The sequence below is a fragment of the Microtus oregoni genome, unplaced genomic scaffold, assembly GCF_018167655.1.
Source record: "Microtus oregoni isolate MIOR12 unplaced genomic scaffold, Mior012 000004F_ref0000308, whole genome shotgun sequence".
In the NCBI taxonomy this organism is placed as follows: domain Eukaryota; kingdom Metazoa; phylum Chordata; class Mammalia; order Rodentia; family Cricetidae; genus Microtus; species Microtus oregoni.
In genome coordinates this window covers 14,159,191-14,186,845 of record NW_024543063.1, presented here as the reverse complement: position 1 = coordinate 14,186,845, position 27,655 = coordinate 14,159,191, and the positions used below count along the sequence as shown (strand labels likewise).

General features: G+C 37.1%; 1 protein-coding gene across 6 annotated transcripts in view; it reads left to right on the top strand.

Annotated features, from left to right (window-relative positions):
- The window catches only part of Usp37 (ubiquitin specific peptidase 37), a 66,716-nt gene that overhangs the window by 6,678 nt on the left and 32,383 nt on the right, over nt 1-27,655 (top strand). For 4 of the 6 annotated variants that reach the window (XM_041649730.1, XM_041649733.1, XM_041649732.1 and 1 more), the window contains exons 3-14: nt 1,685-1,752; nt 2,866-3,089; nt 6,249-6,420; nt 8,202-8,302; nt 10,509-10,687; nt 11,301-11,375; nt 15,293-15,390; nt 17,055-17,139; nt 20,127-20,285; nt 23,325-23,456; nt 23,611-23,734; nt 25,130-25,320. In XM_041649730.1, the coding sequence (XP_041505664.1) occupies nt 2,934-3,089; nt 6,249-6,420; nt 8,202-8,302; nt 10,509-10,687; nt 11,301-11,375; nt 15,293-15,390; nt 17,055-17,139; nt 20,127-20,285; nt 23,325-23,456; nt 23,611-23,734; nt 25,130-25,320 (1,472 nt within the window). In that variant the 5' untranslated portion in view covers nt 1,685-1,752; nt 2,866-2,933. The remainder of the gene's footprint in view (nt 1-1,684; nt 1,753-2,865; nt 3,090-6,248; nt 6,421-8,201; nt 8,303-10,508; nt 10,688-11,300; nt 11,376-15,292; nt 15,391-17,054; nt 17,140-20,126; nt 20,286-23,324; nt 23,457-23,610; nt 23,735-25,129; nt 25,321-27,655) is intronic. The other 2 variants (XM_041649731.1, XM_041649729.1) reach the window with 2 other exon arrangements.

Genomic DNA, 27,655 nt, shown 5'->3' with positions numbered 1-27,655 from the left:
CTGTAGAGAAAGAAGAAAAGATTTGATAAGACATAAAACTTTTTTTCAGGGAGAGGTAGAAGAAAAGATGGAAAAAAACTGATAAGACATAAAATCTTTCTTGAGATAGATTTACTATGTGTGTTTGATATACTTGTTGTATAGGCTAGACTCACCTTAAACCCACAGTAATCTTCATTCCTCTACCTCCCAAGTGCTGGTGCTAAAGTATGGGCCACCATCCCAGCTTGTTCATCATTCTTGATCAATGATGCTTATTGAGATTAAAAAACACATTCCCTGTCTTCCAATAATATAGGTAGGAACAAAGGAATAAATAACATTTGTAATAGTGTCATGTGTCTATAAGCACAAAGTAAAACAGGAATATGGAGGATTTAAATAGCCTCAGGGGGTTGGAGAAGTGGCTCAGCGGTTAAGAGCACTGAAGCTCTTCCAGAGGACCTGGGTTCAATTCCCAATGCCCATATGGCAGCTCACAACTGTCTGTAACTCCAGTTCCAGGGGACCTGACACCCTCACACAGACATATATGCAGGCAAAACACTAATGTTCATAAAATAAAAATTTTAAAAAAATTAAATAGACTCAGTGAGTTATGAGGAAGAGAACCCAGTGAAAAGTAGTCAGGAAAGCTTCTTAAAGACGGTGACATCTAAGTTGAGCTTTGATTTTAGAACCAAAAGAAGGAATTACGGCAGGTCAGGAGGGGAGAATACATGAAACTTATAGACATGACCACAGTGTATAAAGATTCAGTGTCATGAGAATACATGGCTTTGGGAATTTTTCTTTAGTTGAGATGGCTGAATTGAGGGGATGCATACATTGGCGTACAAAAGAGTTCCACAATAGCCTGAAATGGAGTATAACAAAGGTTTGTTTATTAGGGGGTAAACTCACAGGAAGAGTAGTGATCTGCAGTCCTCTGTGTGCTCTGGGAACTGAACTGAATCTAGCAGCCAGGAGGCCTGCTTGCGCTTTTCATTTGCTTTTATAGTATCTGAGACCACTCCCGAAGTGGGCCCTTATCTTAAAGGCTGTTGGCTGAAGGAGTTCCCACAGCACACTTAATTGGGAATAGGTAATGAGGGCCTGAGGCCTTGGTATCATGTTAATGAGTTTGTATTTTATTGTAAAGACGTTTAAAAGCCATTGAGTAATACTAAGATGGAGAATAAATCTATTTCATTTGTAGTTTACTTAGAAAAATACCTGAAAGGCATATGAAGTTAGGAATTCACAGAATTCTAACCTCCCATTTCTAGTCCAACCCCAAAATATATAAGGTCAAAGCTAGTTCTAATGATTCTGGCTTGGGAAACGGGTGTAGAAGAGAAACAACATATTCTTTCTAATGGTGATAGAAAGGAAAGAAATGTCAAGGACTTGTACAAACAATAGAGCCACAAATAATAGCTACAATGTATTACAAGTGCAGGTGGCTTATTCAGTTTCTGTAGGGTTACTAGTTTGAGCAAAATGTCACATGAATAGGCATAGTAATAAATAATAAACTTTATTGTTTTTAATTTATATGTTCAGTAAATTGCTAATTTTTAAATGTGACCACAGTTGGCTCTCAGAAATTTTTGAGGGTGTGAAGAAATAGTAATGAAGAACTTAAATTGCATAAGAGCCTTGAACTCTCAAAGTGTTTTTAAATGTCTTCTTTGATTTCTAGTTACTTTCTGTGCAGTAACTATAGGCTTTGAACTCGAGAAACTCAGACTTAACACCTCCTCCTTATAGGTGAGTTTTGTTTGATGGCTTTTAAAAATAAATTTGAATTTATTGCTTACAATATAAAATGAGTAATTTTATATGAAGTTCATTTTTGTGAAAAACAAGAAAAAAAGGTGAACTGGCAAATCAAGGTTCACGTGCTAGTAGTTAACTAGATTTGATTGCACCTGAACATATTTTATTTGCCTCAGTCCTTTCTCTTACCTGGCTGACCTCATAGGCAGTTGATTTGTAACTCCTGTTAACATCTGGTTTATTGAGGTCTTTGAAGAAAGGGGTATTACATAGAAGGAATAATTTAGCACATGGTTGCTAACTCCATAAATGTTAATAGTACTATCAGCTGAATATATGTGTTATTTCATCCCCCAACATTATGTCATTATTGTCGCATTGTATGAATGACAGCAGTAAGATCAGAGAAAGAAGTTACAAGTTAGTGACAGAACTGGCTCCCAATTTCTAGACCTAATATCCATTTCTAATATCTTTTCTAGATTTTCCAACCGAACCATCTAGGCAGTAATTATATTTAATTTAATATTTAATTTATGTGCTTATCAGCAAGAATCCATTTTATAGTGTTTTAGAAGATGAAAATACAAAAAAAATATGGCTTAGCAATTTTAGATATTTGCACATTTATATATGTAATGCTATTTGATAACATCTATTACTATCGTTTTATTTGCATGTCTAGTTGAGTGGTGTTAGATATCTTATCCTATTATTGATTGTTATAAGTCATTTATAAGTATTAGAAGTTCAAGAGGTTGGGAAGATGACTCAGTGGATATAGTACTCAGTGACCAAGCATGATGACCAGAACCCACATAAAAGATGGACAGAGTACATACATTATACACATACTCACCAAAGAAAAGAATATTGTTTATTCTGGGATCTTGAATAATTTTGAATATTGAAGTTTAAGTTAAATTGCTTTTTGGAAATGGTAATGCTGAATATGGATGTATTTTAGAGAAGGGTTAAGATTTTTTTTCTTTAGAGAGTAAATGATTTTTTCCCCCAAATGAAGAAAGATATAAGATGATTTATTAAGTATCCTCTTTAAAATTTTGTTTTTAACCACTTGTAACTTGTTGTATTTTTCTTTAGAATCTGTCAGGTGAACATATATTTTTGCTTTTTAATTTCATTAAAAGCAATTTATTTTTAAAGAAACTATGTCTCCTCTGAAGATAAATGGTCCTATCAGAGTTCGAAGTATGCAGACTGGAATTACAAAGTGGAAAGAAGGATCCTTTGAAATTGTGGAAAAAGACAATAAAGTCAGTCTAGTAGTTCACTACAACACTGGAGGAATTCCAAGGATGTTTCAGGTATAACATATTTTGATTTGGAGTGGTTCCTTAGTGAGATCCTTTACTAAATAGCCACACTGTCATAGTTTCATAGTTGTAGTAAAGTGGCCCTGAAAGGTTTGGTACTTTTATGTGTTGTCTTATAAATTACTCAGTAGTATTGTTAAGTTTAATAAAGAATAGGAAACAGTCACCATTGTTGCAAAGAAAACTAGTGGGAAAGAACTTAGAGAGGTTTGGGTACCAGATATTAAGCTATTTCAAAAGCCACATTAACATTTGTGAACAGTGATGCATGTCTGTAATCCTAACACTTGAGAGGTAGAGGAAGGAAGATCAGCAGTTTGAGGTTATCTTGAGTCACAAAGCAAGTTTGAGGCCAGCCTGAGCTATATGAAATCCTGTCTCAAAAATAACATGGAACTATAAACTGAAATCCCCCTCCCCCCCGGAAAAAAAAAACAGTAATAACAACAACAAACCCCATTAGGCCAGATTTTGAAGGTACACTCCTATGATCCCAGCACTTTAGAGGCTGAGGCAGTAGTTGTAATGCACGTCCAATCCGGGCTACCTGGTCAGAATGTTTTTCAGATGAGATTAAGACACATATCACAGAGTGATAGGTCAATGAAGGCCTGTCTGGGAAAATGTGGGACTGAATATGAGCTAAGTGGTAGCACTTGCCTCTTGTGCTCAGAACCTGGGGTTCAGTCTCTGACAACACACGCACACACATACACACACAAATTAGATAATCTTAGCTCATCTTTTTTTTCTTTGAAGTAATTACTAGAACCATTTAATGGAATTTTTTTTAGTGCCTTCTAAAAGTAAGTATCTATGTCCTAAATAACCTTGCCATATGTCATAGTCTTGTTGGCTGATTGTTCAGGTCATCTTTATAGCTATCTTCCTCTAACTGTAAAAACTTGTCACTATCTTTAAAAGAATATTGCTATTGGGCTGGCAAGATGACTCAGTAGATTAAGACACCTGTCACAAAACTTGGTGATCTGAGTTTGTTCCTTAGGACCCATAAGGTGGAAGGAGAGTATCAGTTCCCACAAATTGTCCTCTGACCTACACACAAATGCTGTGACATGATACACACCATATATATACATACACACATATATGCACATAAAATATAACATAATTTTTTTAAATATTTATTTATTTATTATGTATACAATATTCTGTCTATATGCCTGAAGGCCAGATGAGGGCGCCAGACGTCTCTACAGATGGTTGTGAGCCACCATGTGGTTGCTGGGAATTGAACTCAGGACCTTTGGAAGAGCAGGCAATGCTCTTAACCACTGAGCCATCTCTCCAGCCCCCAATATAACACAATTTTAAATAGTTAATTTTCTCCTTCTGTACTACTATTGTGGAGCTAAGAGCTGCTAATCTTTGTGGGTGTTGAATTTAAGAACATAGCTATGCATGGTAACACATTCCTATAATCCCAGCATTTGGGAATCTCATAGAAGAGTGTTATAACTTCAGGCCTAGCCTGGACTGCATAGTGAATTTGAGGCCAGTTTGGGGTGCATAGTGAGACTCTGTCTTGAAAAAAAAAACCAAAAATCAAGGTCTGGAGAGATGGCTCAGTGACTAAAAAACATATACTTTTAAAAGATCTATATTCATCAGATTTTGAGAGATTGCCTGACAGTTAAGAGCACTGGGTGCTGTTTGAGAGGACATGGATTCAATTTCCAGCACCCAAATGGTAGCTCATAACTGTCTTAACTTCAGTTCCAGGGAATCCAATACCTTTTTCTGGTTTCTGAGGGCACCAGGCAAGAAATATACATGAAGACAGAATACCCATACACATAAAAAATAAATTTAACAGCCAGAGATACAGAGAGATACCCTGTGTCGAAATAAACAAATAAATAAATTTACCTGGGAGGTGGTAGTGCACGCCTTTAATCCCAGTACCCTGGAACTAGAGGCAGGAAGACCTCTCTAAATTCTAGGACAGCCAAGACTACAGAAAGAAATCCTATCTTTTTTTTTTTTTAATATTTATTTGTTTATTATGTATACAATACTCTGTCTGTGTGTACGCCTACAGGCCAGAAGAGGGCACCAGACCCCATTACAAATGGTGTGAGCCATTGAACTCAGGACCTTTGGAAGAGCAGGAAATGCTCTTAACCTCTGAGCCATCTCTCCCGCCCCAAGAAATCCTATCTTGAAAAATAAAAATAAAATAAATTTTAAAAATTATATTTATTTTTTCAAGAATATATTTTAAACTTTATGCTTGAATTTGATTGAAATAAACTTTCCAATTGTTTATACTTTTGAACTGTGAAAATAAGTTGCTGATGCTTTTGTATGTCACATATATTCTATCATAATAGAATGTATAGTGGTACATGCTTGTAATTCCAGCACTGGGAAGCTGGAGACTGGAAAAAGAGAAGCGATACTGGACTACTGGACTACTGGACTTCATTATGTAGTGTGTTCAAGGCTAGCCTAAGTTATACATGAGATTGTCAGACAAAACAGAGGTCAAAGAGGTGGTTGAAAAGGTACATGGTGGAGGGAAAACCAGTTACCACAGGTTATTCTCTGACCTCCATTGACATTCTGTGGCACCGCCCCCAATACTCATAAATTGATAAAATGTAGTAAAATGCTGGTCTTAAAAGCTAAATGTTAACTGGGCATGGAGACACACATTTAATTCCAGCACTCAGGAGGCAGAGGCTTTTTAGTTAAGAGCAGTGTGAGTTTAGAGGCCAGCCTGAAATACATAGTGAGTTCTAGACCAAATCGACTCTATAGTGGGACCTAATCTTAAAAAAAAAAGCAAAAAAAATGACGTAGCAGTTAAAAGCACATACTTATTTTGCAAAGGGCCCCAGATAAATCCCCAGTATTCATGTGGAAATAGCTCATGACTGCCTCTAACTCCAGCTTCAGAGACCACAATGTCTTCTGGCTTCCATAGGTGCTACTACATAACCACATTCAGATATGTATGCATCCATACAATTAAACATGGAAATAAATCTTTTCGCAAAGTTTATATATTTGAGTTAAATTTATCAAGAAAGAGGAAGAAGGAAAGGCAAATGGGAATGTATGAAATTCAGCAATTTTTAGACTTTGTTGTATAATTTGGGTGAAAAGATAATTTTTTTCTTTTAGCTAAGTCATAACATTAAAAATGTGGTACTACGTCCCAGTGGAACAAAACAAAGTCGCCTAATGTTGACTTTACAAGATAACAGCTTCTTGTCTATTGACAAAGTACCAAGTAAGGAAGCAGAGGAAATGAGGTTGTTTCTAGATGCAGTCCATCAAAACAGACTTCATGCAGGTAAGTACTAATCATCTCATGAGTCTGACATTAATAGATCTAAAAGAACATGATGACTGAGGGTGGGGTGTGTGGCTCATTTGTAGAGCCTACAGTATGCAGGAGACTGTGGAGTCCCTAACAGATCAGCACACAGGAACCAGGCATGGTAGGCATACGTCTAATTCCAACACTCAAATAGAGACAGGAGGATCAAAGTTCAGTGTTTTTCAAGGCCAGCCTGAGCTATATGAGACAAAAATATGATGGCTGTACACCAATTTTTCTGATGAACACTAATGGGGAAATCCTCAACAAAATACTGTTGGGCTAAGTTAAGTGTCACCATGTAAGAATTATGCTAAATTTATTCCTGGAATGTAAAACTAGTGCAGCATGAAAATGAGTTTATATAATGCACCACAATAACAGACTGAAGGACAATAATGAAGCCACATAATCATCTTGGTGAAAAAAAATGACAAGTTTAATATTCTCTCACAATAAGTACTCTAAATAGACTAGGGAGTAGAAGAAAACTATTTTATGTGATAAAAGCTATGCATGTTATGCCTACAGCTGGCACACTTAGTTGTAGAAATCTGGAAGCCTTTTCTATAAAATCAATGACAAAGTTGAATAATGAAGAAATAAATGGTATTCAATTGAAAAGGAGGAAGTAAATATCTCTGTTCACTGATAACTTTTATCTGAGTTTTTTCAAGTTAAATATAACACAAACAGAATGGAGTTGTAGCTCTAATGGAACAGGTACTTAGCATGCACAAGGTCTTGTACTGACTCCCTCCACAGAGAATGAAGATGTGGCAGTATGAATTTTCTTATGTTTACTTGATATATTACACCATTCTTATACGTTAAGGTTTTTGTAGTTTTCTGTTTAATTGCAGCTATTCATATGTTTATGCCACCAATCTTGAATTATGTTAACTTGAGTATTTACAAAGAAATGTGGCATAATGGCAAATGCCTGCTGTCCCAGCAGCTAGGAAGCTAAGGCTAGGAGACTGTTTAAAGCCAGTCTGTCTGTTCAACCCTGTTGAGAAAAGGACAGGAGAGAAAGAATAGGGAAGGAGGTGTACAATAGTGGCACATATACTTGAACTGTAGCACATGACACTTGAGAGGCTAATGGCAGTAGGATTTTGAGTTTGAAGCCAGCCTGGGCTAAGTAGCAAAACCCTGTCTCAAAAAAGCATTTGAATATATCACTTTTTTCAAATCTTAAACAATGGTATTGAATCTATATTTCTTTTTTTTTTTAAGTCTGTTATAGCCATCATGTTTATTAATTAATTAAATGACAGCCCCCCCAGACAGTGTTTCTCTGTATAACAGCTTTAGCTGTCCTGAACTAGCTCTGTAGACCAGGCTGGCCTCGAACTCACAGAGATCCACCTGCCTTTGCCTCCTAAGTGCTGGGATTAAAGGCGTGCCCACCACTGCCTGGTTTAGAAAATATTTTTTAAGTAAAAAGTATACTTGTTACTTTATCTGTTTTCTTGACATTGGTATAAGTATTCATGCCCTAGATACAGCGATTTACTCTTCCATACTACTAATTATAAAATACCTTTTGTCTTGTACATTTTTATGCTGTTAAGTGGCTACCTCTTGGGTTACTTATTCTTTTATTAGAGCTCTTATCCCTAAATGTTACTGTGTATCTCAGTTGCACAATCTGGCAGAGGAAATTGGCTATTACTTCCATTTCTGTATTGTTTAACAGCAATGATGATGAATATTTTTATTAAATTAAGTGGTTCATTTTTGTCCACCAGCTATGAAACCTTCTCAAGGGTCTGGTAGTTTTGGAGCTTTTCTGGGCAGCAGGGCCTCTCAGAAGGAAACTAACAGACACCTTTCTTACTCAGACAGTCAGGTATGTTCATCTGAATCTCTGGCTTCTTAAAAACGCACTTAGCATTGATGCATTAAGTAGTTACATGGTGTGGAATTTAGATAATGATGTCTAATGTAGCAGTGTCACAGTGATGCTTCAACAATAGCTGACCTTTGTCATTTTGGCTACCTTTACCTCTTTGTTTTTCTAAAAACAGTTTCTAAGTATTATCACAATTTTACCTTTATTTCTCTCCCTCTTCTTTATTTCCCAGACATAGTTTCTCTGTGTTAGCCCTAGCTATCCTGGAACTTGGTCTGTAGACCAAGGCATTCTCAGAGATCTGCCTGCCTCTGCCTCTGCCTCCCATGTGCTGGGATTAAAGGTATATACTACAACCAATTTCTGTCTTATATTTCAATTTTATCTTTTTACATAGTTTTACTTAGCCTTTACTTGATGGTCCATGATCATCAGAATGAACCAAAGTAATTTTTAGAACCAAGGATGTCTTGTTAAAAATCAAGCATGAAAAGCTGGGCAGTGGTGGCGCACGCTTTTAATCCCAGCACTCAGGAGGCAGAGGCAGGCGGATCTCTGTGAGTTCAAGACCAGCCTGGTCTACAAGAGCCAGTTCCAGGACAGCCAGGGCTGTTATACAGAGAAACCTTGTCTTGAAAAATAAAACAAAAAAGCCAGCATGTAGTACTGCCACTTACAGACATTGGTCATTGATTGGTGAAGCTCAAGTTTCCTGAGCCTAAATACCCATCTATATAATGGAGACAGCACCAACATCTTCCGAGATAGTACACATAAAAGGGGCTGTTGGCTCTGTGCTGTAGTACTAGAAACAGCCTCAGGATGTTTGTTGCTATTTCTTTGATGCCTTTATATCTGTTGTGCATGAAGTTTGGCTTTATACTATATGACACCAAACTATTTTAGTGATATCTTCCCTTTGCTTTGAAAAAAGTTTTTATTTGTAATATTGAGCAAGCCGAGAGACTTGGTGTACACAAGTAAATAATCTTACTGCAGTTTAGTAATTGTTGTTTCTTTTAATTGGTTTGCAAAGGAAAGCCAGGTATAAAATTAGAAACTTGAAAGTTATTCTGTAAATATATTTGTACAGAGATGTGATTGCTTAGGTAATTCTTACTTGGTTGAACGATAATTAAGAGCTAAATGACTTTTCGATTCTTTCCATGATTTTGCTTTCATAGTAACTTTTTTTTTTTACATTTGTGTATGTGTATTTGTATGCAGCTGCATGCATCCCACAGAGCATGTATAGACGTCAGAGGACAGTTTTGTAGCGTTTGTTCTCTACTTCACTTTTGCATGCTTCTCAGAATTGGTTCAGATCATCAGGCTAACTTAGCAAGTGCTTTTAGCCCCCTGAATCATCTCATCAGCCCCAAGAGTTTCAAGTTTATAAGAATACTATGGGAGAGTTAGATGTGATTGTATATCTCTGTAATCCCATCACTTAAGGCTGGGGCACAGAAAATGGTAAGTTTTAGGCTAGCTGGGACTGCAAAGCAAGATTCCTTCTCAAAATCACAGATAGATAGATGATAGATAGATAGATAGATAGATAGCCACAAGAAAAGATAGATACTACAAACTCAATTTCTCACACTTGAGTATATCAGATTCTCTGCAGAGGTATTTTATTTTGTTTGTTTTTTTGTTTTTCATTTTGCATACTACTCCCAGTTGTCCACACCCCCAGAGAACTTTCTTAACCTCCCATAAGAACTGGTGGTATTATGGGCTGGAGTGATGGTTCAGTGGCTAAGAGCGCTGGCTGCTCTTCAGAGGACCCAGATTTAATTCCCAGCACCCACATGGCAGCTCACAAGTGTCAGTAACTCCAGTTGCATGTGACCTGACATTCTTACACAGACATAATTGCAGGTGAAACACCAACTCACAGGAAATAAAATACACTTTAAAAACCTTATTTATAGCTGGACTGGGGATATAGCTCAGTTGGTAGAAGGCTTGTCTGGAATACTTGAAACCTTGTGTTTGGTCCTTCAAACCACATAAGCCAGACATAGTGATGCATGTTTTTAACCTAGCACTTAAGAAGTGGTGGCTGGAAGACCAGTTCTAGATAGGTTATCCTCTGTGCTTAGTAAGTTTGAGGTCGTCCTGAAGTTTATATGTGATACTGTCTCAAACAAAATGTGTTTTCACTTCAAAGATTTAACTGTCTTACATTATATTTTTACAGGCCTCTTCAAAAAGAGGAAGTTTAGAAACTAAAGATGATATTCCATTTCGAAAAGTTCTTGGCAACCCCAGTAGAGGATCAATTAAGACAGTAGCCGGAAGTGGAATGGCTGTTAGCCGGACGATTCCTTCTTTGTCGCTGACATCAACACCTCTTAGATCAGGATTATTAGAAAACCGGTAGGAAAGACTGAACCTGTTTGTAAATTTCTTTTGGGACTTTTAGGAATTCAAGGAGAAAAAAAGCAGCAAATATGAAACATACTTTTCATGTATAATTAATTAAAAAGATTTATCTTCAGTTTATGTCAGTGACATGCGTTGAACAGGTAGACAAACCAGTATATTAAGTAGAATGTAAAGAATCAGGCTATTATAGTCTTATTTCCTATCTTTGAGTAGGTTTTTAATTTTTTGTCTAGGTGTGGATGGAAGTGCATATATAAATGCACTTGTACGTGTGTGTGTGTGTGTGTGTGTGTGTAGGCCACAGGACAACTTTGGGGGTCATTTCTCAGATGCTGTCTACCCCTTCTTTTGAGAAAGGGTTTCTCAATGGGTTGGAACTTACTTGGAAGCCCCAGGGACCTTCCCAGCACGGGATTGTAGGTGCACATCATCACATCCAGCTTTTCATGTGATTCCCGGGGTTCAAACTTAGATCTTGTGCTTGCAAATCAAGTACTTTACTGATTTTAGTTTTCTTCCTAGCCCTGGTTTATGATTTTTGATGGTATGAATTATGGCTTTTTAAAAGTAGTCTTTTTTTTTTTTTTTAATCTGTTCTCCATAGCACTGAAAAGAGGAAAAGAATGTTATCTGGCTCAGAGCTAACTGAAGATTATCCTAAGGAAAATGATTCGTCATCGTAAGTTGCTTTAAGAGTCTTTGTGGCACTTGACCAGTACTTTTTACATCAATTGTTCAAACTCCTAGGGAAAATTTGACTTGCAACAATATTCAATTTGTGATAATTCCAATTATAGAAGAATAGAATTTAAGATGTGTTGGTGACACTAGAGCAGAGATTTCATCAGGTGCTCCAGATCTTGTCATTCCGTTGCACAACTCCTATCCTGCCTATTGTTGTGACACTGAGAGGAAGGATGAGCTGAAGAACTGGAAATAAATAGTTCTTTTGTTCTTTGGGAGTTTTGTTGTTCATTTTTGTTTTTGAGACAAGATCTTGAAAGGTATGTACTGGCCTTGATCTCATCAGCCTCCTGTGTGCTGATATTACAAGTGTATACCACTGTCCAGCTCAACAAATGTTTCTTGTTGGTCTTCTGGGTTAGTGTGAGCCTTCCTTCCTTTCTTTCTGGTAAGTTGGTGAACAATCAAGAACCTTTTCCCTACCTCCAAATTCATTTGTTGAAGACATCATCCCAAAGTTGGGTTCAAAGCTAGGACTCTATTGGAATTAGATAAGGTTAAAAGTGTTTTTAAGGTGGAGCTCTGATCCAGAAGGACTAAGACTAGGAATAGATATCCGCACTGTCCATATGATGACATAGTGAGAAGGCAGCTCCATCCATAAGCCATGAGGAGGGGTCTCACCAAAAACTAAAATTGCTGGCACTGTGATCCTGTATTTACAGCATCCATACTGAAAAAAATCAACTGGCATAGTAGCCAGTCTGTGGTGTTTCATTGCAGCAATCGAAGTAGGCCAGTACAGACTGTTTGGTTTTCCTTTGGTTTATTTTCCAGAGACAATGCTAGATTTCTGGGACTGTTCTAAAAATGATTGTAAACTTGGCCAAAAGTTAACCGTCATTTATTCCTTCACAGTTCAGGTCATCACGCTTTATCCACCAAGTGATCTCTGCCTCATTTATTGTCTTTTTCTAGGGTAGAAGTAATTTGTTAAAATCATTTACAACCAATTGAAGAATTGGTTTCATAAGAAGGAGGCTAGATTAGAGCTCAGCACCAGTTTTTGCTGTTTGCCATTTAGAACAGAATAGCAATAGCCAAACTTAGATGAGGGGAAATCTATACTATAGATTCTATCTCTGCCACTATAGCTGTTTTAATTGGATCTCTGGTGAAAAAAATAGCCAAGGACAGATTTGCTGACGAGTTAGACTTCTGATTGTAGGCTGTTTTCCTGGTGAAAATTAGCATATGACACAGATCTTTGTCCTTTATACACTTATCCATAAAGTTCCTTTGTGCATCGTCATTTCTTCCTGATCATCTAAACCCTTTGCTGCCAGCTAATAAGTAGTTGTGACCTTCTTCCTCTAGCCACACAGAGCCAGTGGTGAGATACTTTCCTTAGAACTTTTCCTCTCTTGTCTTTTAACATAGTCCTTTACTAGGGCTGTAGTTGGTTTTCACTTGTGCTAGTGTCCAGACTGGTCCAGGTTAATTATTACTCTTTCAGTTGGTCTTAGAGAGTCATTGGCCCAATCTTAATATATTTAATTCCAGGTACAGTAGGTTGTGGCTATGCCCCTTTGACCTTAAAGCTTTATGGTGTGATAGCACCAGCTTTTGATGCTCCTGGTAACAGTCCCTTGATGACTGCTTGCTCATCCTCTTTGAAGGCCTTTTCTTACAAGAGTAGTATATCATACTTCACAAATAATTTATAGTTTTCTTTTGCAGACAGAATGGTGTTGCTCTACAATCCTAAGGCACCTGCTACATTCCGCTTGTCTTGGCTAAGACCTATTTTCTCTTTCAAACAAATCTGTACTTAGAGTAGCAGAAAGCCGATTCTGTCTTCTTCATGGTTGTATTTTACCTCACATCCTTGTAGCACTTACCTATTATTGTATAACACATTACTCCATATAGTGACTTTAAGTTTAAAAATATTGCTGCACAGGCATACATGGTGGTGCACACCTTTAATCCCAGCACTCGGGAGGCAGAACGGCAGAACTCTGTGAGTTCAAGGCCAGCCTGGTCTACAAGTGAATTCTAAGACAGCAGAGCTACATAGAGCCTGTCTCAAAACAAATAAACAAAAAACAAAACAAATTAACAAAAGTATTACTTATGAATTATAGTGACTTCAGCTTATCGGAACTTGGCTTAACCAGTTATACCTAGATCCTTTGATTCCCCTCCCCCCCAACATGTGGTCAGTGTAGAGACTTGAGAATCTGCGAATAGTCTCACTCATGGCTGCCCCTGGAGTTGCTATCAGCTGGGATAATTAGGCCATGTGTCTTCCAACATCTAACAAGCTAGCCTAGAATTATTTATATATCAGTGGTAGAATTCCACGGAATTGGAAATCTGAAAGACATTTTTAGTCTTGGGATCAAAACTCATAAACACGTTCTTTCAGGAAAAGAAAATTAGTTATAGGGCCAAACTCATTAAAGGTTGGAGAGAGGGAGACACAAAGTCTTACACAATCCAATCTGATCTCAAATTTGCTATGTAGCCCAGGCTGGCCTTGAGCTCCTGACCTGCTTGCCTCACTTCCAGAGTGCTAGGATTAGTTATATTTAATTTTGATTTTTGAGATATGGTTTCTCTCTATAGCCCTGCCCATCCCAGAATTCACTCAGTAGACCGGATTGTCTCCGAACTCACAGAGATCCACCTGCCTATGCCTCTTGAGTGCTGGGATTAAAGGTGTGCACTGCCACCTCCAGGCTTAGCTATATTTCTTAATGAGAGGCTGTAGAGTGAAGATGTAAAGCAAAGGACACAAAAATGGAGCCAGAGGGAATATTGGCAACGCAGTAGCATTGTCTGCTACAAGCTTAATTCATGGTGATTCTCCTAAATTAGTAATTTCAATCTAAACTTGGAGATTTTATCTTTGTGGACATCTTCCTTTAGTACTTGGAAATAAAAGGGAGGAATTTCACCTGGCGTGATTGTGAATACCTTTAATCCCAGCCTGCAAGAGGCAGAGGCAGGTGGATCTCTGTGAGTAGTACACAGCTACTTCTGGGACAGCCAGGACTATATAGAGAGACCCTACATAAAAAGAAAGAAAGATATATTAGCTTTGTATTCCTGAACTTAAACTAGTAAAGATTACAAGTTGAAGTGTGTGTGTGTGTGTGTGTGTGTGTGTATTGTTTGTTTGTTTGTTTTTCAAGACAGGGTTCTTTTGTAGCTTTGGAGCCTATCCTGGAACTCATTTGTAGACCAGGCTGGCCTTGAACTCACAGAGATCCACTTCTCTCTGCCTCCCTGAGTGCTGGGATTAAAGGCATATGCCACCAACTCCCCAGCTGAAATGTTTCTAAGTAGCATTTCAAATTATATGTGACATAAAAAAATTTTGGATTTTATTTTTGAAAACTACAAAGTATCAATACTCACAGGATAGTTTTCATCTTTAACTGATTGTTTTTGTCTCATAAATAATTTTAAATTTTATTACTTTGTGTGTGTGTACACTTGTACATGTGCATGTGTATACCACAGTTTAGAGGTCACAGGACAACTTGCAGGAGTTTGTTTTCTACCTTCACTGTGGTATTCTGACATCATACTTAGATCATTGGGCCTTCATGGCAAGCACTTTTACTTACATGAGCTGTCTGGCTAGCCCCTGATCTTGCTTTTGGTTCAAAAAAAAACAAAAAAAGCAAACAAACAAAAAAAAACCTATTATCTTGCTGTCTCTTTATTTGACTTTCTTAAAAGAAAATATTTTTTATTTTGCTTAGTTTGCTAGAGTCATATGTATATCAATATTATATTGGTTCTTGGCTTAATGAAAGGTTATTTTCATTGTTCTTATTTCACTGAGAATTAAGAATATCTTGATAATTCACTATATTGATTTAAAATTGTTAACTGTAGGAACAACAAAGCTATGACAGACCCGTCAAGAAAATATTTAACCAGCAGTAGAGAAAAGCAGCTGAGTTTGAAACAGGCAGAAGAAAATCGAACATCAGGTAAGTTTTAGTCTTTAATTAAGGCCTCATTTGTTTACATAATATACTATATTAAACTAGCACACGACTGTACAATGTTCCAGAATAGTGGATAATCTAGTGTTAGTCGTTAGTCACTAACTTGTACCCAGTAATTGACTCGAGTGTTTTAAAGAGGGCTGACAAGATGACTCAGTAGGTAAGAGTACTTGTCACCAAGCCTGAAGACCTGAATTTGATCTCAGTGACAGAAGACGTGGTAGAAGGAGAAAACTCACTTTGGAAAGTAATCCTTCAACTTCCACATGTGTGCTGTGGCATACACACACACAATACATGATACTGCCTCTCAAAAAAAAAACCAGCAATAGTCAGCATGGTGACTCACACCTTTCATTCCAGCATCGGGGAGACAGAGGTAGCTGTATCTCTGAGTTTGAGGTCAACTAGGACTACATAGTGAGGGTGTGTTGTATGTGTGTGTACTTATTTTTATATTTTGTTTTTCTCTAAAAATCCAGAATTTAACCAAGTGTGACATGCTTTTTTAATCCCAGCATTCAGGTAGCAGAGGTAGGAGGGTCTTTGTGAGTTCTAAGACAACTATTGCTACAGAGAGACCCTGTCTCAAAAAAAACCCAAAAAAACAAATAAATCCAGAATTTACCTTCTTTTTCCTCCATTTCAGTATGTAGAATTAATCTTTTAGTGTTAAAGTACCATGACCATAGACTGATGCTGGGCAGTGGTGACACATGCTTGGGAGAGAGAGTCAGGCAAAGCTCAGTAAGTTTGAGGCCAGCCTGTTCTACAAAGCAAGTTCTAAGACAACCAGGACTGTTAACAGAAAAACCCTATTCCGAAAAAAACAAACAAAAAGACCATAGACTGAATCAGAAGTTACTGTGGTTGAAATTAATGTTCATCAGTATTGCTCATCATCACTGGGATTCCTATAAGAAAAAGCATGACCAGTATAAGCCTTATTTCTGAAATACTACTACTTCGTGCACATTAATAGGATCTGTTGTTTGAAGACCATCTTAACAGCACTTATTTTAAGCAGTTATAACTAACCAGCAATTAGCAAATAGAAATAGTAAATACATAATAGCCATCTCATTAGTATGCAAAATGCTGTTTTTAATAAATGGTAAAATGTGTAAATTAAAGAATTGTTTTTAAAATTTATTAGTGACTTACTATTAGTAATTGGTTATTTTAACTATAGTTCTAAAAAATTGCTGTAGCAAATTGGGAGGTTTAATAACTTCTGGTATGTAAGACAAAAAACTAAGCTGTAGAAACCAGTTAGACTAAACTCTGGGCAAAACCCAAAGAAGACATGAGTGTAAGAGGGACACCTCTTGGTAAGAAGAAGGATTTGGGCAGGAGAGGTAGAGACGAGAGAGGGGAATTGGGAATAAAATTATTTCATTATATGCATATATAAGACTCTCAAAGAATAAAAGAGTAGGGGGAAAGGGATTAGAAGCTAGAAAAGTACCTTGAACAGTTTGCTGGCAGAGGAACAGGGCTTTGCTATGGTAACTTTTCCCACAGTACTGATCTTTTTAATGGACATGTATTAAGAATAGAATTAAATACAAGCAGATCCAATTGTGTAATATTAGGTGAATTTGAGTGTTAAACAGTCATTAAGTTTTCTTTCCTGTGTTTTATAGGGCTTTTGCCTTTGCAGTCATCCTCATTTTATGGGAGCAGAGCTGGATCCAAGGACTACTCTTCTGGTGGCACTAACCTAGACAGGTATGAATTAGTTGTAGAATTATGAGTGTAGAAGTTGAAGGGCTCTCCTCCTTCATAATCTTTTTTTTTTTAAATATTTATTGATTTATTATGTATACAATATTCTGTCTGTGTGTATGCATGAAGGCCAGAAGAGGGCACCAGACCTCATCACAGATGGTTGTGAGCCACCATGTGGTTGCTGGGAATTGAACTCAGGACCTTTGGAAGAGCAGGCAGTGCTCTTAACCACTGAGCCATCTCTCCAGCCCCCCCTCCTTCATAATCTTGAGTGATGAAACTGGCTATTCTTTATACTCTTAGCTAATGCCCTAGTTTAAACACAGCAGAGTCAATTCCAATCATAACGTCATGATACTTTAGTTAGGAAGCAGTCTAGAGCTATTTTAATTTCATCTGTTTTGAAATGTGTCTAACAGTGAATAAACTGAGATTTGGAAATACCAATGTTATTCATGTTGACTGGCATTGGAGTCTTTTACACTGCATTTCCCATCCTCTCAAGCATGGGCATATTAAAGACTCAGCGCATTTTTACATTGCCTTTGTTTCCTATGCAGATACTAGACTAACTTGCAAAAATTAACAGATTTTTTTTCTTTAAAAACTAAAGCCTCATACAAGTATCTTTCATTGGAAAAGTTTTTCAGACATTTAACTTCTAGCCAGGTATGCATGCATGTTTGTAACCCCAGGAGGCAAGTAGGAAGTAGAATTAACACAAATTCAAAGCTGATATGGTCTACAAAGTGAGTTACAGGTCAGCTATGGGTACATAGTAATACTTTCTAAGAGTATGGTTGTGGGAGTTGGAGAGATTGCTCAATGGTTAAGAATATGAATTGCTCTTGCAGAACGCCGAATTTCAATTCCCAGCACCCACATGGTGGTCCACAGCCATCTATAACTCCAGTTTCAGAAAATCTAACACCTTCTGACATTCATGAATACCAAGTATGCACCTGTTGCACATAAGTGTGTTTGTGTAGGCTTCCAAGAACATTAGACACTGTATGAAGCTGGTTTCTAGAAAAGCCATATTTAAGCCAAGGCAAACATTCTTTTTTTTTTTTTTTTTTTTTTTTTTTTGGTTTTTCGAGACAGGGTTTTTCTGTGGTTTTGGAGCCTGTCCTGGAACTAGCTCTTGTAGACCAGGCTGGTCTCGAACTCACAGAGATCCGCCTGCCTCTGCCTCCCGAGTGCTGGGATTAAAGGCGTGCGCCACCACTGCCCGGCCAAGGCAAACATTCTTATAAACCTTCCAGGGGTTAGAATGATTGATGTGTTCTTCCTGGGGTTTGTTGAGTAGAGAGCAGTGTTACCTGCTTTCATTTGACTTGATTTGGAAGAAGATTTACAAGGGCTGGTGAGATGGCTTGGTGGTTAAAGGCATTTTCTCCCAAGCCCTATATTTTCAGTTTGATCCCTAGCATCCACCTGGTAGAACAAACTTCTGCAGATTGTCCTTTGACCCCCAAATGAGTGCCTGTATACACACATGTACATACATTCACACACACAAATGTTTTTAAAAAGTGAGTTAAGAACCTGTAATATAAAATCCTCTGCAAAAGTTTAGGACCAGAGGGAGAAATAGTGTAACACTTGGCAATAAGGCACCATCATAGGATACAGCAGTGAGGAAACATTCAGTGTAAATGCAACTAAGAAACTTAGTTTGGGAATACCCTATGTCACTATAGAACTTTGGGAGAAAAGAAGAATAGATTCAAGGATATTGTCAATGAAATAGTGGATGAAAATGCTGAAACTCCTCAAATTGAAAAGCTTCAACAAATGCCATACAACAAGTAATATTTTAAAGACCCATATGGGAGCCAGGTGTTGTGGCAAATACCTTTAATCCCAGTACTTTGGAGGCAGAGACAGGTGCAGCTATAAGTTCAATGCCATCCTCGTCTAAAAAGCAAGTTTCAAGGCAGCAATATAGAAACCCTATCCCGAAAAACAACAAAACAAAAAGATCCACATGGGTAAAATAGCATTTTGAAGCTATGAGAAAGAAAGTAAATATGATATAAAAATAAAGCAGATTGACATTTGCAACAAGAGAAACAGAGTTAGTTATTAACAAAATAAAGCATAAAAGATGCTGTACACGAATAAATTATAGTCTAGGAATATATACAAAGAATGTTATTTTTATTCAGGATGATGGCACACGTCTGCAACCTGAGCATCCAATATAGTGGGCCTATTTCAGTGAGTTCTAGACCAGTCTGGTCTACATAGAGAGTTTAGGCTAGTCAGGGATCCATAGTGAGCCCTGTCTCAAAAGAAAGGAAAGGGGGGGGAAAAACCCAAAAGCACAAGAATATAAAAGACCATTTCAGAGAAATATACAGTATAGAAATATGTTTAGCTTCAAGTATAATTAGGGATGCAAGTTAAAATAGCATTGAAGTCATATGCTAACAGAATAATAAAAGTTAATACTTGTGATGGTAAATAATAGAAATGTGAGGAGATGGAAATTCATTCAGTGAAGTGACACTTGTTTAATCTTTTTGGAAAACAATAATATATAGAAAAATTAAAAATACCCCTTCTATTTTCACCTCCAAACAAACATTTAATACCTTTCTTTAAAGAAATTAAGAAATCTTATATGTGATTTGAAGTGATGAAGAGTATACTAACTTTGTCCATAACTAGGTAAACTGATGTGACATCCATAAAGTGTATGAAAATGAAATAAAAAGTGAAACTGTATAGCCTTTCCCAAGCCATAAGCTTGGATTGTGTAGTCTGTAGGTGAAATATGTAAACTTTTTAAGCTATCTGTTTTGTTTTTGTTTCTCTATTAACAATTAAACTTGAGATTTTCCTTTAAGTGACCATTATTATTATACTAATATTTCCCTTAAGTCTAAGACTGTGTTTCCCTTTGACATTGATTTCTCTGAATCTACTACAGAAAAAAGGTGGTAGTAGAAAAATTTTTATTTCATTTTTTTCGTTTTTAGGAGTAATATTTCAAGCCAGACTCCTTCTGCCAAAAGAAGCTTGGGGTTTCTTCCCCAGCCAGCTCCTCTATCTGTTAAAAAACTGAGGTGTAACCAGGATTACACAGGCTGGAACAAACCTAGAGTGCCCCTCTCCTCTCATCAACAGCAGCTGCAAGGGTTGGTAAACTTGCTTTCTTACAGAGTGATTCAACTGAGTTATTCTCCATTTGTTGTGGATATTAATATAATGTTACATACTATAAATAGATATGTTATATGTAATACATAATATATAAATATTATATATAATGTTATTATAAAATATTTAGAAACTGGGTCACTTATTAAAGATTTGTCATAGATATAAACAGTCCATTATCTGGTCTCCAAACAGTTTTCAGACCTTGACAGTGTTTCTACTGTGGGATGATCTTTCTGTACACTGTGAATATGTATTCCTCTCATTGGTTGATAATAAAAGCTGTTTGACCAATAGCCAGGCATGATAAGGTTAGGCAGAACAATCAGACTGTGAACTCAGATGAGGGAGATGCCAACCAGCCGCCAGATGAACAAGATTAATAGAAGTGGGTTAATTTAAAAGTAAAAACTAGTTAATAATAAGCTTGAGAAATAGGCACTGCGTGGTCAGGATACAAAGCTCTGCCTCTGTTTACATGTTTCTATCTGTCTGTCCATCTGTCTCTGTAATACCATCTTAAAGGAGAAATGAGTATTCTCTAACTCCATTTATTTTGACCAATATTCAGGTACTTTCAACATTTTTTATATATTCTTTCAACACAAAAAGAAATCATAGTGGTGGTGATAATAGTAGGTGCTCAGAATTAAACCCAGATACTTTCTAGAAGCTGCCTAGTGCTCTTGACTACTGAGCCAGCACTTTTCAAGGTTCCTTTTTGTTGTGAGATAGGATTTTGTATAGTTGGACTCCTGATCCTTGGACTCCTGATTCTCCTGTTTCCAGTTCTCAAATGCTAGGATTATGGGTATGTACCATAACATTTGATTATTCCTGTAATGTTTAATGGATTTCTTTTAGGATGAAGTCTTTCTTGGCAGAATTATTAACACTGAGGCTAGGAACTGGGTTCAGGTCTTCTGGAAGAGCAGTCTCCTCCCCCTTCCCCTCAGCCTCCCTTAGTTTTTCAAGACAGTGTTTCTCTGTGTTGCCCTGGCTATCCTTCCTGGAACTCACTCTGTAGCCCAGGCTAGCATCAAACTCAGAGATCCACCTGTCTCTGCCTCCCAGGTCCTGGGATTAAAGGCGTCACCACCACTGCCAGGCAGACAACATTTACCTGTCTTATTTTGAGGCCATCTTACCTTTCTCTCCATTGATCTTTTTCTCCTTTTCATATTGTCTCCTCTTAAGTCCTTTTCTGGTCTGTGCCACAGTGTTGACAATCTCATGAGTTGCCCATTTTGACACTCTAGGTTCCTCTGGTGTTTTTTTCATTCCTGCATAATGGATGTACCTATCTCTAGAAATAAATCTTCTTTTCAGAACTCTTTCAGAAATTATAGAATTTTAGGTTGAATTACTCAGGTCCCAAGACTCCTCTAAGGGGTGGAGCACATCTAAAAAGAAACTTTGGAAGACTAGAGGGTAATATAGGCTACCTGATTCTATTGTTTGTCACGAACCCTCCAAAACAGGCGCGCACACACACATGTAGAGAGAAGAAGTGCAAAGAAATACACTTCAGGTCTGCTGGGAGACAAATGTTTAATACATTTCCAAGTGTACAAACAAGCCCATTTCCGTCAACGCTTCTGTTTTCCATTGTCTGAACTGTGGATGCTCGGAGTTGGGACAGTAGGCTTATATGAAAACTAAATATGTGTAAGGGGTGATAAAACATCAGAAAAAGAAAAAGTCACTTCCAAAAAGTCTTAAGTACCAGGATAAGGCTTCTGCCAAAGTGAAAGGAAAGCAAGACTTGCTTGCTCCTCTCCTCCTCTTCCACTTGTCACCACTACTGTCATGGTACATTAAAGGGATTTCACCTTTCTAAATTAACAAAAGAGAGGACGAAATCCTCTCCACAAACAAAATTGGAATATAAGAAAGACGACTACTTCCCTGCAGAAGAAAAACAGGGAATATTAACTAAAATGTTTTAGCTAATAAAGAGTCTCTCAAAAGCAGCCATGAACTTAACTGAACTAGAGGTTTATTATCAATAAACTTGAACTATAATTAAACATTCTCATACAAGGCTTTGGAAATAGTACAAAAAGTACCATGAATCATGATTTTAAATTATATTAAAAATCAAAGACCCTGTCTCATTCATAAATAAACTACTGATATGTATGTAGGCTGACCAGTAGAATAGGAGAGAAAGTCCTAATTGTTGTAATGAAGATGCACTTTTTAAAGAAATTAGAATAGCCAATTTTGAAAAAGATAAATTCATTATTAAATGTGTACAAGAATAATTCTAATAGAATCAGAGAAACCTGTTGTAAAAATTTTTAAGTCTGGGCTAAAGAGATGGCTCCGCCATTACAAGCACTTGCTGCTCTTGCAGAGAACCTGAATCCAGTTTCCAGGACCCTCATTTAGCCCCCTTACAACTTTCTGTAACTCCAGCTTCAGGAAATCTAATGGCCTCAAAGGGGTACCTGTATTTGAGTACACATACCCAAACACAGACACACATGTGTATAATTAAAAATAAAATTTGAAATCTTTAATCTCTTCAGATACCAGATGTTATGGGTAAATTTTTCTGTTAACTTTCATGTAGGGAAAGGCTTTATAAGTTTGGTTCAAACTCAAGATTCAATATAAGAGTGATAAATTTGTGTAATGCTAAATTTTGCATAGGTAAGCACAAAAAAAAAGGGTCAGTGAAATATTCGAAGTAAAATTTTACTGCATATAAATAAAGGGATGGTATTTTTATTATACAAAGAAGATTAATTGAAGGAAGTGGAGGGTAATAACAAAATAATGCGAAATGATTCCTTTTTAGTTTGCCTTGTAAAGTTATAATTGTTCTTAAAGCGGTTTCTTCAGGTCAGCAACAGCTGATGGCTTGTTAGAAATGCGTGTTTCCCTGCACCCCCGTTTTCCATACCTACTGAATGAGAAACAGGGTCCAGTAGTATGTAGTTTAACAAACCATCCAGGTGGTTTTGAAACCTTTATGCATGCTAAACATCAAACACTTTTTTCCTTTTCAGATTCTCCAACTTGGGAAATACCTGCTATATGAATGCTATCTTACAATCTCTGTTTTCACTCCAGTCATTTGCAAATGATTTGCTTAAACAAAGTATTCCATGGAAGAAAATTCCACTCAATGCACTTATCAGGTAATGCTGATATATTTACTGAATAACCTCAGTGGTTTTTAAATAATAGGATTTGGGGCAGTTACATTGTTATGTGTTATTGTTAGTTATTAGTCGCTAAAATATGCCACCGAATGTTTTTAAAATTTGCTAACCTGTCTCTCTTATTTATCAGACGCTTTGCAAACCTGCTTATTAAAAAAGATATTTCTAATTCAGAGACCAAAAAAGAACTGCTCAAAAAGGTTAAAAATGCTATTTCAGCTACTGCAGAAAGATTCTCTGGCTATGTGCAAAATGTAAGTGTTAATTAGTTTTAAATGTTTTAGATACAGAAAATTGAAATTATCTTTTTCACCTAATTTTTATTTTAAAATGTTATCTGTGTAATGTCACGTTGGATGGTAAAACCTAAGGAGTTTTCGTAACTTTTAATATGATTCCTGTGTGTTTTATCCTGTTTGGATTTTGTTTTGTTTTGTTTTTGAGCCAGTCTCTCATGTAACCCAGACCAGGTTGAAGCATGATATATGTATATATGTATTTATAGCCAAGAGTGACTTTGAAACTCTGGTCCTGCTGCCTCCACCTCCCAGATGCTGGGATTACAAGTGTTATCACTATGTTTGGTTTATGTAGTATTATGGCTTGAACCAAAAGCTTTACATATTCTAGGCAAGCACTCTACCAACTGACCTACATCCTCAGCCTCCCTACTTTTTTGAACCAGGTTCATGCTGTGTAGTTCAGGCTGGTCTAGGACTCTCCTCCTTCACAAGAGGAGAGATTATAGGCTTATTCCACCATGTCTAGCTTTAGCATACTTAATTTATAGATGCAGGTTGCCAGTGAAAAATAACTGGAAATTTTTTATTTATTTATTTATTGGTTGTTCAAAACAGGGTTTCTCTGTACCCTTGGAGCCTCTCCTGGAACTAGCTTTTGTACACCAGGCGGGCTTCGAACTCACAGAGATTTGCCTATCTCTGCCTCCCGAGTGCTGGGTTTAAATGCATGCACTACCACCTCCCAGTCAAAAAAAAAATATATATCTTTTTTAAACAAAGAGTTGTTTGTTTATTTATGATAATATAATTGAATAGTTAAAATTTTCAATTCTAAAGACTGGAAGCTGGCTTAGCAGTTAAGGGTACACTTACTGCTCTTACAGGGGACCCAAATTTGTTCTCAGGACCCATATCAGATACTCAACAACTGCCTATAATTCTAACTCCAGGGTCCAACACCTCAGGCTATTAGTGCTTGCAGTGCATTCATAACGCACATAACCCCTGCCACATACACACACTAAATCTTCTATGCATACTAAATCTTAAACGTTACAGTTTTCCATGGTTTGTTAAGGTTTCTTATTAGGTTGGTTTGTTGTTGTTGTTTTGTTTGTTTTTTATTGTTTTCTTGTTACTGTTTGGTTTGTCAGGGAGAGTTGGTGCTGGGTTTTGAACCCTAGGACTCAAACATGCTAGGCAATTAATTGTCTTCCACTGAGCTAAATCTCTAAACTTGTACTTTTTCAAAAGCTATAAATACTCAAAATCTTATCAGAATAAGACTGACCCTGTTCAGTCTTATTATTATCTTTTGACTTTTAGGTGCTTTAGTTTTATAAATAGTTTGATAAGCTATGATGAGAAATGATTTATTTGCTCTGATGACAGATATCATCTTTTTAGGATGCTCATGAATTTTTAAGCCAGTGCTTAGATCAGCTGAAGGAGGATATGGAAAAACTGAATAAAACCTGGAAGACAGAACCTATCCTTGGAGAAGAAAATTCACCAGATGCTTCAGCTACTAAAGTGTTCACTTGCCCTGTTATTGCAAACTTGGAGTTTGAGGTTCAGCACTCCATTATCTGTAAAGCGTATGTAATCTCTAAGCAAACTTTTAACCCTTCTTAGTCCTGTATGGCAAGTGGTTAAAACTTTCCTTGTCACATATCAAGACTTATTTTTTGATTCCTTTCTTTCCCACAGGGAAAATAGAAATACACAAATTCCATCAAAACTTTTTTTTTCTTTCAGTCTTTCAGTTCTTTTGGGTTCGGGTTTTTGAAACAGAATCTTACTATGTAATATAGCTTAAGCTGTCCTAGAACTTGGCATCTTCATTTCGCAGCCTCCCATTGCTGATGGACAGGACAGACATGATTTACCATACCTGTCATTCTTTTCTTTTTGCTTCATTTTATTCATTATTGACTGAAACAGGCAGAGGACAGGTTTTTAGGCTTTTCTTTTTGTTTTGTTTTTGTTGTTTTTAAAAATATTTATTTATTTATTTATTATGTATACAATATTCTGTCTTGTGTATGTCTGCAGGCCAGAAGAGGGCACCAGACCTCATTACAGATGGCTATGAGCCATTGCTGGGAATTGAATTCAGGACCTTTGGAAGAGCAGGCAATGCTCTTAACCACTGAGCCATCTCTCCAGCCCTTGTTTTTGTTTTTTGAGACAGGATTTCTCTGTATAACAACCCAGGCTGTCCTGGAACTGTTTTGTGGACCACGCTCTCACTACACCAGGCTTGATTATTAGACTTTTTTTTTTTTTTTTGCAGCAGACTCTTTTGGCATTAACCCATCTTCCTTGGTCACTATTTTTATAACAGTGCTTAATGAGGTAATAGCCAAAGATAATTGAAATAGTTCTTGATACACTTTTTGTTGTTTGTCTTATGAGGCTGCGTCATACCAGGTCATAGTAACCTTAACTAACAGATCTGCCTGCCTCTATTTGCAAATCCTGAGATTAAAGGATTACATTATCACAACCAACTGTGATACACTTTTGTTCTAACTCAATAGTTAGTGGTTGATTTGTGGGTTCCTTTTTGTTTGATTTTCTGAGGCAGAGTCTCTCTTTGTTGTCCTGGCTGGCTTAGTTTGTTATGTAGACCATGCTGGCCTCAAATTCCCAGATATCCTCCTATCTCTGCCTCCTAAGTGCTGGAATTAAAGTGTGCACCACCACACCTGGCTGATTTTTTTTTTCCCCCAAGGCAGGATGTTACTATGTTGCCTCAAACTTGTGGTCCTGCTGGCTCAACCTTTAAGTGCTAGAGTTACTGGTGTTAGCTACAGTACTTGACTGGAAACAGGTTTTTGTTTGGTTACTGTTTGTTTGAGGTTTACTTATTTTATGTATATGTGTATTTTTCCTGCATGTATGTATATGCTGAGTTCAGAAAAGGGTATCACATCCCCTAGAACTAGACTTGTGGATGGATGGTTGTAAGCTACCTTATGGGTGTTAGGAACAAAATCTGAGTTCTGTGTAAGAACTGAGCTCATTCTTCAGTCATTAGAAACAAATTTTTTTTTTTTATTTTTTGTTTTGTTTTTTTGAGACAGGGTTTCCCTGTAGCTTTGGTGCCTGTCCCGGAACTAGTTCTTGTAGACGAGGCTGGCCTCGAACTCCCAGAGATCCTGCTTCTGCTTCCCGCGTGCTGGTATTAAAGGTGTGTGCCACCACTGCACGGCCTAGAAACAAATTTTTACTTTTTCTTATTATCTTTATTTTTTTTATTTTTCGAGACAGGGTTTCTCCGTAGTTTTTTGTTTTGTTTTGTTTTTGTTTTTGTTTTTTTTTTTTTTTTTGTTCCTGTCCTGGAACTAGCTCTTCTAGACCAGGCTGGCCTCGAACTTACAGGGATCCGCCTGCCTCTGCTTCCCGGGTGCTGGGATTAAAGGCTTGAGCCACCACTGCCCAGCAGAAACAAATTTTTAAAGGTAATATTTGGTCAATGCTTTTCATTTGTATTTTTCAGCACTTTTAATTTTATTCAAAGTTGAGCCACAGTAGCTTTCTGCCACAGGTAAAGACCAGGGCTATATGTATTTTACTAAGTTCCTCTCACAGGCAGAATTCTAAGGTAATCTTTGCCTTTGTATGATTCCATATTCTTTGAGTGTGTAAAGTCCATGATGATTCTGAGCTGTCACTCCTGTGTGATGAGACTTTATCTAGCTGCAAAAGTTTTGCTTATATGATCAAGACTACTACTCTTACCCTTGAATTATTATTATTACTTTTTGTAAGAGATAATTTTCATGGCCCAGAGCAGATCACACTTTTTAAATCTGGATCTAGAGGTAGAAACAGGACATTTTAGTAGAAGTCAGAGAGGTGTGCTTCTATAAGGAAGAAAATGATTAAGATTGTAGTGTTGAAACCAGAAAGAAGGTTTAGAGATTA